The sequence below is a fragment of the Coregonus lavaretus genome, assembly GCF_964263955.1.
Source record: "Coregonus lavaretus genome assembly, chromosome: 33".
NCBI lineage: Eukaryota > Metazoa > Chordata > Actinopteri > Salmoniformes > Salmonidae > Coregonus > Coregonus lavaretus.
The window spans coordinates 21478913-21491256 of NC_140020.1; the positions used below are offsets into that span (position 1 = coordinate 21478913).

General features: G+C 48.4%; 1 protein-coding gene across 1 annotated transcript in view; it reads left to right on the forward strand.

The window, feature by feature from the left end:
- The window catches only part of LOC311108052 (voltage-gated delayed rectifier potassium channel KCNH5-like), a gene marked incomplete at both ends in the record, with an annotated part of 159808 nt that extends 149393 nt beyond the window's left edge, over positions 1-10415 (forward strand). The window contains one exon of the mRNA XM_084150701.1: positions 9279-10415. Within this exon, the coding sequence (XP_084006827.1) occupies positions 9279-10415 (1137 nt within the window). The remainder of the gene's footprint in view (positions 1-9278) is intronic.
- Positions 10416-12344: the final 1929 nt, after the last annotated feature.

A 12344-nucleotide genomic window follows, 5' to 3' on the forward strand; every position in this document is an offset into this window, starting at 1 on the left:
AGTGGCACTGACCCAATGATAATTTGTTGAGAAAATTTATGGACATTACAGCATAGGACAAAGGCCTCAGTGGAATAGGGGGCAATTCCATGGTAACAGAATTACGCTGAGACTCAGATTTTTCACTTAAAACTGTATGCCAAACAAAAACCATTGATTTAAAAATATATATATATATATTTTTTTTGTATTTTACCCCCTTTTTCGATCTTGTCTCATAGCTGCAACTCCCCAATGGGCTCGGGAGGTGAAGGTCAAGTCATGCGTCCTCCAAAACATGACCCGCCAAACCTCGCTTCTTAAAACCCGCCCGCTTAACCTGAAGCACCAATGTGCCGGAGGAAACACTGTTCAACTGACGACCGAGATTAGCCTGCAGGCCCGCCACAAGGAGTCGCTAGAGCGCGATAAGCCAAGTAAAGCCCCCCCGGCCAAACCCTCCCTTAACCCGGACGCTGGGCCAATTGTGCGCCGCCCTATGGGACTCAGGATCACGGCCGGTAGTGATGCCTCTACCACTGCGATGCAGCGGTCTAAGGCACTGCATCGCCGTAGACCGCTGCGCCACTCGGGAGGCTTGATTTAAAAGTTTAACAAACCATACAACTCTATGCACAAGGATTACTTTTACCAATTTCCACAGAACATTTCACAGAAATACATTTACAGGAAGAACTGTGCAGATACAAAGTTTGGTAACAGAATAAAAATTAGGGAGATTTTATCGTAATTCTGTTACCAAACGTTGTATCTGCACAGTTCTTCCTGTAAATGTGTTTTTGTAAAATCTGAGTCTCAGCGTAATTCTGTTACCGTGGAATTGCCCTAGGACAACCTGCTGTGTTGACTATTAGTTGTCCCCACCTGAATGAATTAAACACAACCAAATAATCAAGAGCCCTGATGGTATAGGTGACCTGCAAAAGTAATATTCTAACATCAGGTGTGCTTTGTATTTGTTTATGTACTGTAGGTTCACCAGCTGACCTTTTTCCAGACACCCATGTCGACTGGATTCCCACTGTGAAGATGAGCAATGCTGCAGCAGCATCTACTACTTTTTCCTTTTCCTGATATGAAAGGAGACATCCCTGAGTTAGACAAAATGGTTGTCATATGCTGTGCCTTGGTAAATCTGATTGATTCTGTTGTGCCATTTGAGTAGCGAGCACTGTCACCTTGTCATCATGACAAAAGTACCCCCTTAAACTGAATGAAGGGTGTAGCAATAACTGCTGATTAAACAGAAACACAGTTTCACAGTAATTTATTCATGTAGACATGTATGAATATATAAAATGTAATTCGGAAACAACATTTAAAAGACTAGTTTATGACATTGTAAACAAACTGTACTTTAATAATATGATATATTGTTATACAGTGCCTTGCAAAAGTATTCATCCCCCTTGGCGTTTTTTTTCCTATTTTGTTGCATTACAACCTTTAAATGGAGTTTTATTTGGATTTCATGTAATGGACATACACAAAATAGTCCACATTGGTGAAGTGAAATGAAAAAAATAAATAACGGAAAAGTGGTGCGTGCATATGTATTCACCCCCTTTGCTATGAAGCCCCTAAATAAGATCTGGTGCAACCAATTACCTTCAGAAATAACATAATTAGTTAAATAAAGTCCACCTGTGTGCAATCTAAGTGTCACATGATCTGTCACATGATCTCAGTATATATACACCTGTTCTGAAAGGCCCCAGAGTCTGCAACACCACTAAGCAAGGGCCACCACCAAAGAGCTCTCCAAACAGGTCAGGGACAAAGTTGTGGAGAAGTACAGATCAGGGTTGGGTTATAAGAAAATATCTGAAACTTTGAACATCCCACGGAGCACCATTAAATCCATTATTTAAAAATTGAAAGAATATGGCACCACAACAAACCTGCCAAGAGAGGGCCGCCCACCAAAACTCATGGACCAGACAAGGAGGGCATTAATCAGAGAGGCAACAAAGAGACCAAAGATAACCCTGGAGGAGCTGCAAAGCTCCACAGCGGAGATTGGAGTATCTGTCCATAGGACCACTTTAAGCCGTACACTCCACAGAGCTGGGCTTTACGGAAGAGTGGCCAGAAAAAAAGCCATTGCTTAAAGAAAAAAAATAAGCAAACACGTTTTGGTGTTCACCCCAAACATTTGGGGAGACTCCCCAAACATATTGAATTAGGTACTCTGGTCAGATTAGACTAAAATTGAGCTTTTTGGCCATCAAGGAAAACGATGTCCAACGAAGCCGCTGGGGACCTCCTCTAAGCAGGGAGGTAAGAGGCGTGGCCACCATGCTGCAGCCACGGATGAACCTCAGGAATCGCTGGATTGCTTTCACAGAGTTGGGGATGGGCCATGACCTGACTGCGCTGACACGTTGCTCTGCCATCTCCACTCCCTCCGTGGATATGAGGTAGCCCAAGAAGGACACGGACCGCTGGAAAAACAAACACTTTTCTTGTTTAACATTGAGATTATGCTCCAATAGTCTTCCCAGCACAGACCTGACTAATGAGACATGCTGGACTCGGTCAGCAGAATAGACCAAAATGTATATAAACCACTACACCCCGTCCCAGCATGTCCCGAAACACTTCGTTAATAAAGGCCTGGAAGACTGAAGGAGCATTAGACAGCCCAAAGGGCATTACGAGATACTCGTAATGCCCCGTGGTCGTGGAAAAGGCAGTTTTCCATTCGTCACCTGCACGAATGCGCATCAGATTGTAGGCGCTCCTCAAGTCCAGTTTCGTGAAGTACTGCGCCCGTGCATTTGTTCGATGATGGTTGGGATGAGGGGTAAAGGATAGCTGAACTTAACGGTGGCTTTGTTCAGTGTTCGATAATCAATGCAGGGGTGCAGTCCCCCATCTTTCTTCTGAACAAAAAAGAAGCTTGAGGAGGCTGGTGACATAGAGGGGCTTATAAAACCCTGCTGGAGTCTCTCCTGTATGTAGGTCTCCATGGCCTCGGTCTCCGCGTAGCAGAGGGGATAGACAGCAGGTCAATGGCACAGTCCCAGGGGCGATGAGGAGGCAGGCATGTAGCCTGGGTCTTAAAGAAAATCAGTTCCAGATAATGGTATTCCTCCGGTAAATCCACTTGAGGGGCATGGTACGGACTGTCAATGTCACGATCGTTATATGGAGTAGACCAAGGCGCAGCGTGATGAACGAACATATTTATTTATATAATGAATGCACGAACAAAACAACAAAACGAAAACGTGACGTCCTACGGTAAACACAACCCAAACGGAACAAGATCCCACAAACACGAATGGAAAACAGACTGTTTAAATATGGTTCCCAATCAGAGACAACCAGCCACAGCTGACACTCGTTGCCTCTGATTGAGAACCACACTGGCCAACATAGAAATAGAACACATAGACCTACAACACAGAACTAGAATACATAGAATCTACACACCCTGGCTCAACATATAGAGTCCCCAGAGCTAGGGTGTGACAGTACCCCCCCCCAAAGGCGCGGACTGCGACCGCGCCTCAACATAGACAAACCAGGGGAGGGCTGGGTGGGCATCCCTCCTCGGAGGCGGTTCCGGCTCCGGGCTTGACCACCACCCTTCAATACTCCCCCCGTAGCACCCCTGGTCCGGTCTGGCCCCGCTGGCTGGAGCTGGACTGGACATCGTAGGAGCGGATTGCTTCAGCTCCGGTGTGGAGCAGCTGACCAGTACCTGACCAGGCACCGGTGACCGAGGCACGGGTTGTGCCGGACTGACGACGCACACCCCTGGCTTGGTGCGTGGAGCAGGAACGGGCCGGACCGGACTGACGACACACACCCCTGGCTTGGTGCGTGGAGCAGGAACGGACCGGACCGGACTGACGATGCGCACCCTTGGCTTGGTGCGTGGAGCAGGAACGGGCCGGACCGGGCTGACGATGCGCACCCCTGGTTTGGTGCGTGGAGCAGCAACGGGCCTTACCGGGCTGACGACTCGCACCCCTGGCTTGGTGCGAGTGGCAGGAACAGGCCGGGCCGGGCTGACGACTCGCACCCCTGGCTTGGTGCGAGTGGCAGGAACAGGCCGGGCCGGGCTGGCGACGCGCACCGTAGGCTTGGTGCGAGTGGCAGGAACAGGCCGGGCCGGGCTGGCGACGCGCACCGTAGGCTTGGTGCGAGTGGCAGGAACAGGCCGGGCCGGGCTGGTGACGCGCACCGTAGGCTTGGTGCGAGTGGCAGGAACAGGCCGGGCCGGGCTGGCGACGCGCACCGTAGGCTTGGTGCGAGTGGCAGGAACAGGCCGGGCCGGGCTGGCGACGCGCACCGTAGGCTTGGTGCGAGTGGCAGGAACAGGCCGGGCCGGGCTGGCGACGCGCACCGTAGGCTTGGTGCGGGGAGCAGGAACAGGCCGGGCCGGGCTGGCGACGCGCACCGTAGGCTTGGTGCGAGTAGCAGGAACAGGCCGGGCCGGGCTGGCGACGCGCACCGTAGGCTTGGTGCGAGTGGCAGGAACAGGCTGGGCCGGGCTGGCGACGCGCACCGTAGGCTTGGTGCGTGGAGCAGGAACAGGCCGGGCCGGGCTGGCGACACGCACCGTAGGCTTGGTGCGAGGGGCAGGAACAGGCCGGGCCGGGCTGTGGACACGGATAGGAGGCCTGGAGTGAAGAGCGGCCACAACCCGTTCTGGCTGAATGCCTACCTTCACACACTCTGTGTGAGGCATCCGCACAGGACGTACAGGGCTGTGTACCCGTACTGGCATAACAGCACGTGACACTGGCGCAGGATATCCGGGACTGAGGAGAGGCACTGGAGACCACGAGCGCTGAGCCGGCACACTCCGTCCTGGCTGCATGCCCACCTTCGCACGACACGTGCGGGGTGCTCGCACAGGACGTACCGGACTATGCCGGACCACTCGTGGCACAGTATGCAGCTCCGCATACCGCGGAACCTGCCCAGTCCCATGCTGCCATGCCTGAGTACGGGGAGTTCTACTCTCCATCCAAGCTCTGCCAACCTGCCTTCTGGCCCCCCAAACCCGGTGGCCTCCAAATCTCCCAAATCGCCCTGTGGCAGCCTCCTGCTGCCCAGTCGCCCATGCCGTGTGCCCCCCCCTAAAAAAATTTGGGGGTTGCCTCTCGTCCGACCGACGACGACTCTGTTTACGCCGTTGCTCCTCTCTACGTCGCGCCTCTACCGTCTCCCTCCATGGACGGCGATCCATCCCGGCCTGGATTTCCTCCCAGGTCCAGGACCCCTGCCCGTCCAAGATCTGCTCCCACGTCCAGGCTGCCTGCTCCTGGACACGCTGCTTGGTCCTGGTATGGTGGGATCTTCTGTCACGATCGTTATATGGAGTAGACCAAGGCGCAGCGTGATGAACGAACATATTTATTTATATAATGAATGCACGAACAAAACAACAAAACGAAAACGTGACGTCCTACGGTAAACACAACCCAAACGGAACAAGATCCCACAAACACGAATGGAAAACAGACTGTTTAAATATGGTTCCCAATCAGAGACAACCAGCCACAGCTGACACTTGTTGCCTCAGATTGAGAACCACACTGGCCAACATAGAAATAGAACACATAGACCTACAACACAGAACTAGAATACATAGAATCTACACACCCTGGCTCAACATATAGAGTCCCCAGAGCCAGGGTGTGACAGTCAACCGTAGTGGTGTTGACAGACACTGCGAGACACTTCCCCTGACACTCCTGCGACCAACCCAGCAGTCTCCTCTTGGACCAGGAAATAACAGGGTTATGCCAACTCAACCAGGGGAGACCTAAAACAATGCGGTGCGTGGGGGTGTCTATACTAAAAAGGTGATCTGTTCTAAATGAGTGCCATGGGTCAGCAGAGAAACGGGAACAGTGATGTGATGTATGAGTCCTGTCCCTATTGGACGATTATCCAGGGCTCGAACCGGAATGGGTGACTGTAGCGGAACCAAAGGAATGCGTAATGCAGTGGCCAGTAAAATTCAGGGAATTTAATGGAAAAACACACTGGTTGAGTTGACAGAAAAGGAGAGAAGATCTTGCATCCTCCCTGGGTTGGAGCAGGGGAATTCCCTGGCTTGTCACCTTCTCACCTATTAGCCATGGGCTCCGGATTCTGCACAGGTCTTCGTCGGGACCGTAGGAGGTCGTCCAACCAGATCGCCATGCTGATGAGCTGGTTGAGTGACAGGTTGTCATCACGGCAGGCTAACTCCATCTGTACCTCCTCCTGCAGTCCGCTGCGGAAAACAGTGACCAGAGCCTACTCGTTCCATCCGGTGGATGCTGCGATGGTCCGGAACTCCAGGGCGAACTCCGAGACAGTTCTAGATCCCTGGCGTAGTCGGAGTAGACGCTCACCCCCCACTCGTCCCTCCACAGAATGATCAAACACCAAGCAAAAGAGGAGGGTGAAGCGGAATACCCCTGTCAAAACGCTCCGGGAGGGACAGGGGTATTCCGCGGACCAGCTCAGATGGGACGGATGTAGGTAGTGGTGGTGTGGGGGCTGGTGCCGGAACCGGTGCTGGAGACTGGAGGGACTGCACTTTCCCCTCCAACCGCAGGATGGTTGCCAGCACGCTGTCCATGGCACTGCCGAGTCTGGAGAGACAGTACTCGTAATGCTGCCAGCTCGGCCTTTCCCGCTGTCTCCATTATTATGGGTTGATTATTCTGTCACGTTGTATAATGATTAGAAGACAGGCGCAGGAATACGGATTAAGGTTTTTTATTATTCCATCCAACAACACAAGGTACGTCATGAAAAAACGACGGGGACGAAGCCCAAAACAAACACGTATATATATTTAACACTGGGATGTAACCCAAACAAAAGAGTGAGGTGTAAACCTCCAAACAAATACACGGGACGAGACCGGTAATAACAAGAGCACAATACGCGATACTCACGAGACCAACAGACAATAATCGACAAGGACAATGGGGAACAGAGGGCACATATATACATATACTAATCAGGGGGAATGGGAACCAGGTGTGCGTAATGAGACAAGACAGTCCAGGGTTGGTGTTAATGAACCAGGTCAGTGACGCCTAGAAGGCCGTTGACGTAGACCTCCGGAGCTGGTGAACAGAATGAGCAGCAGTACCGGGGGGATTCGTGACACTACGGCACATTATGGACAGCTATTAATAGATTAAATAATAGACAATAGATGAATAGAATGGAGTTAGAACCATTTAACCCCACCCACGTGAAAATCTAAATATCAAGTATTTTTTTGGTTTATATGCAAAAACAAGCCATTTTTCAGTTAATTTTTGTATATCCAAGAAAAACTAAGAAACTGGTGTTTTCTCGTTCCCGATTGCGCCAATTTAATGCAGAAAACTAGTTATCCCAACATACCCCTGGCAGCCACTTTCTTTTTTTCTTTCTCTCCCCCACAGTTAGTCTCTAAAGCGACTAAGTAAAAACGTGGCAGTTGAATCAATTTGAAGTGGCAGGGGGGGCTGGATTTATTGTTTTCCAGGAGGCTCCTTGGGTGATGAGAAGTAACATGCAATGGCAGAACATGTAGGGATGCTAAAAGACCATGAAGGGATAACAAGGGGCATGTGCTGCTCTATATTTACCTCTATCGAGTGCCTGAAGTTCCCACAAAGATAGTTCAGGCAACACTGGACTGACAGTGAGAAAAACATTATTTGGAGTAGTAGCCTCTGTGTATTAACTTAAATGATAGATAAAGAAACGAGACATAACTCAAATAAAAAATAAAACCCACATAATGAGATGCCTCAGGTTCTATTGTGGTATTATCAAATACAATAATCCCAAATGGTTCCTAGAGAGGGTGTTCTTATCCTCATTAATATAAAGAGTAGAAAGCCAAGAAGCAACTATGTGTCCACTCTAGTTTATCAAGCTGGTCTAGTTATGCCTGCCTGGGTTATCAGTATGAGGACTGAACAACTCATTAACACCATCGAATGAATACTGTATGTAATCAAAGCATCACTAAGGGCAGCACAGAAACCTAGAGTCAAAAGGGTCCAGAGATGGAGAAAAAGGGGATGGAGACGATTTCATTATATGTACGCCCATCAGATATGCATTACTCAATAGCCTATCACAGATGTCATGTTGGGAGTCATCTGTGAATTGTTGGATATTTCAGTAGGCCGTAACCAGAGGGTTGCTGTTTCGGACCCATTAACGGACGAGGAAAAATCTGGCGGGAGTGAGCTGGCAACTGGAGGGTTGCTGGCATCAGTTTCAGGTGCCACCTTCTGACATTTGTGCCCTTGAGCAAGGCACTTAACCCCTAATCTGCTCCAGGGGCACTGTTCTGCTGCTGGTGTGTGTGTATGTGGGGGACATTGCTGATGTCATATTAAATATGCCACTAGGTGTCAGTCTTTTGTTGTTTAGAGATGGGATACAGTCAGGAGTAATTCCTGAAATTAAATAATTAAAGGTGTTACCATACTGTATCTAGCTCATGCACATTTTACACACTCAAAACAAAATATATATGTGACAATCTCAACAGTTATTAGATAAAATTATCTATAATTTGCTATAATTTTATTTTCATTTTACTTCAGGCGCATCAGCATTAGGGTCTTATTATGAGATGTTTACCAGCAGATTCACACTGTGTGCAACAATATTGACATAGTGCACTATACAGTGATTGGAAAATACATATCTGCTAAATCTGTAACTATCATAGATGTGCATTTTTGTATTTTTCCTCTCAATACAATTTGGTGTCCGTCTGCTGTCGAAAAGAAAAGATAAGTAATGTCGCTAGACGTCAGTACCAAAAAATCTATAAACTTGAATCTTATTTTGTTAACAGTGATTAGTATTTCTCTAAGTATATTCAGCACAAGGTTATGCCTCTTCAGGTTTATATTTTAGCTGCAATAATTTGTGAGTAATGGCAATATTGTATCTAGTGAACATGCAATCAGTAACACTGTGGAGTTCAGTATCCTCCATCTGGATTATTTTGAGTTGTGCATGAGTTGTTTTGGTGCTCCGTTTAGTTGCTAGTTGTCGACATATTTATCACAATTATAATTTTTTTGTGTTCATCCCATTAAATTATAGTATAATATTTTTAATAGGATGGTGGTTGGAAAAACATGCCTTGCCAGAAGCGTAGTATATGCAAGACAGTATACAAGACATTTAGATAGTAAAATCTGGTGTAAAATCTAGTACTTGTGATTAAGGCATGTTCTGATTCACAAGGCTGTCCTTACGCATAGATCTCTCTTCCCCTCTCAATATCTATGCAGGTAATCTTCAGAAAGATCGCCGATGTGAAGAAGGAGGAGGAAGTGCGCCGGCAGCAGAAGAATGAAGTGACGTTCTCCATTCCTGTTGACCACCCGGTCCGCAAGCTCTTCCAGAAGTTCAAGCAGCAGAAAGAGATTCACATGCCAATCCAAGCTCAGCCTGACCTGGAGCGCAACCGGCTTCAGGTTGAGCACCACCACCCCCTTACCAATCTCCCACACCAACAGTATCAGACTCACCCCTTGCAGCACCAAAATGGCTCCCCGATACAGAATGGGGCACCTGGCACAGGTGGAGGGACTACCAGCGGTGGCTCCAGTGTAGTTACTGTCTCCCAGATCACCCCCTTGCAGAGTTCACTGGCCTATGTCCACACTGGGGAGCCCATTCACACTGGTTGTCACGAGGTCATGGAGCTGAAGCCCAGTGTGGTGGACCAGAACTGCCTGAGGGTCACCAGTCTGGTACGGCCCAGGGGTGGAGGTGGTGGTCGAGACTGGATGCGGTTTAAGAATGCTACTACAGCGGCGATGCCCCTGGCTCCCGATGAACCTGAAGGGCCACAGCAGAAAGAAGAGGAGGAATGGGGTGACGTGTCCCAAACCTCAGAACAGTTGATTGGTGACAGCAAGAGCCAGGAGGCAGAAGGTGGGGAGAGCAGCAGCGAGGTCGGTGGCAGCAGCACAGGAGAGGGGGGCGACGAGAAGAGTGCACTCTACAAGACAGACTCGTGCGACAGTGGCATTACCAAGAGTGATCTTCGGATCGACAGGGCAGGGGATGCACGAAGCCCCTATGAGCGGAGCCCAATGGGGAGAAGTCCTTTTGAACACAGCCCCGGTGTTGGGAGTGAGGGCGTGCTGGGCCACCCCTTCCAACCCATGTCTGAACAGGTGCTGCTCCAGTCCACTCTCCAGGAGGCCAAGCTGGAGCTGAAGGGAGATATCCAGATGCTGAGTGGCCATTTATCAACACTTGAAGCCCAAGTTAGTGAGATCCTGAGATTGCTGTCTGAGAAGAGGAGGCTCTCACTGCCGCAGGCCTCTACCCCCAAGGCTAAAATCAAATGCCAGGATATCTTCACCGTGTCAAGACCTGTCACACCGGACATTGAGAGAGACGATGGACCTTTTTGAATGACAAAAAAACATTGATATACAGTGAGGGAAAAAAGTATTTGATTCCCTGCTGATTTTGTACGTTTGACAAAGAAATGATCAGTCTATAATTTTAATGGTAGGTTTATTTGAACAGTGAGAGACAGAATAACAACAAAAAAATCCAGAAAAACGCATGTCAAAAATGTTATGAATTGATTTGCGTTTTAATGAGGGAAATAAGTATTTGACCCCCTCTCAATCAGAAAGATTTCTGGCTCCCAGGTGTCTTTTATACAGGTACCGAGCTGAGATTAGGAGCACACTCTTGAAGGGAGTGCTCCTAATCTCAGCTTGTTACCTGTATAAAAGACCTGTCCACAGAAGCAATCAATCAATCAGATTCCAAACTCTCCACCATTGCCAAGACCAAATAACTTTCCAAGGATGTCAGGGACAAGATTGTAGACCTACACAAGGCTGGAATGGGCTACAAGACCATCGCCAAGCAGCTTGGTGAGAAGGTGACAACAGTTGGTGCGATTATTCGCAAATGGAAGAAACGCAGAAGAACTGTCAATCTCCCTTGGCCTGGGGATCCATGCAAGATCTCACCTCGTGGAGTTGCAATGATCATGAGAACGGTGAGGAATCAGCCCAGAACTACACAGGAGGATCTTGTCAATGATCTCAAGGCAGCTGGAACCATAGTCACCAAGAAAACAATTGGTAACACACTACGCCGTGAAGGACTGAAATCCTGCAGCGCCCGCAAGGTCCCCCTGCTCAAGAAAGCACATATACAGGCCCATCTGAAGTTTGCCAATGAACATCTGAATGATTCAGAGGAGAACTGGGTGAAAGTGTTGTGGTCAGATGAGACCAAAATCGAGCTCTTTGGCATCAACTCAACTCGCCGTGTTTGGAGGAGGAGGAATGCTGCCTATGACCCCAAGAACACCATCCCCACCGTCAAACATGGAGGTGGAAACATTATGTTTTGGGGGTGTTTTTCTGCTAAGGGGACAGGACAACTTCACCGCATCAAAGGGACGATGGACGGGGCCATGTACCGTCAAATCTTGGGTGAGAACCTCCTTCCCTCAGCCAGGGCATTGAAAATGGGTCGTGGATGGGTACTCCAGCATGACAATGACCCAAACACACGGCCAAGGCAACAAAGGAGTGGCTCAAGAAGAAGCACATTAAGGTCCTGGAGTGGCCTAGCCACTGAAGGTTCGAGTTGCCAAACATCAGCCTCGAAACCTTAATGACTTGGAGAAGATCTGCAAAGAGGAGTGGAACAAAATCCCTCCTGAGATGTGTGCAAACTTGGTGGCCAACTACAAGAAACGTCTGACCTCTGTGATTGCCAACAAGGGTTTTGCCACCAAGTACTAAGTCATGTTTTGCAGAGGGGTCAAATACTTATTTCCCTCATTAAAATGCAAATCAATTTATAACATTTTTGACATGCGTTTTTCTGGATTTTGTTGTTGTTATTCTGTCTCTCACTGTTCAAATAAACCTACCATTAAAATTATAGACTGATCATGTCTTTGTCAGTGGGCAAACGTACAAAATCAGCAGGGGATCAAATACTTGTTTCCCTCACTGTATTTATTTGCACCGACTTCCGTGCCCAATCTTTTTCTTTAATGGACAAGATGAGGAAATTGGACACAGAATTTAGGTGGCAAATACTTTTTTGTGTAAATAGTCATTTGCATGTCCAGCTGGATTCTGGCCTGCCAAAGACATTTTAAAGAAACCTTTGGATTGCAATTGCTTGTGCATTTATGCAGTTGACTGCATGCATAAATGATTTTAAGATACAGATTTTTCACAGTACAGTACCTTCAGTAAAGTAGCCCAGGGATTTAACAGTTTTTGACTTTGTTGATGTACTTTCACATTGAGTGTGCTCTTCCCAGGTCCAGTCTATAGACCCTCTATACCAAGCACAAA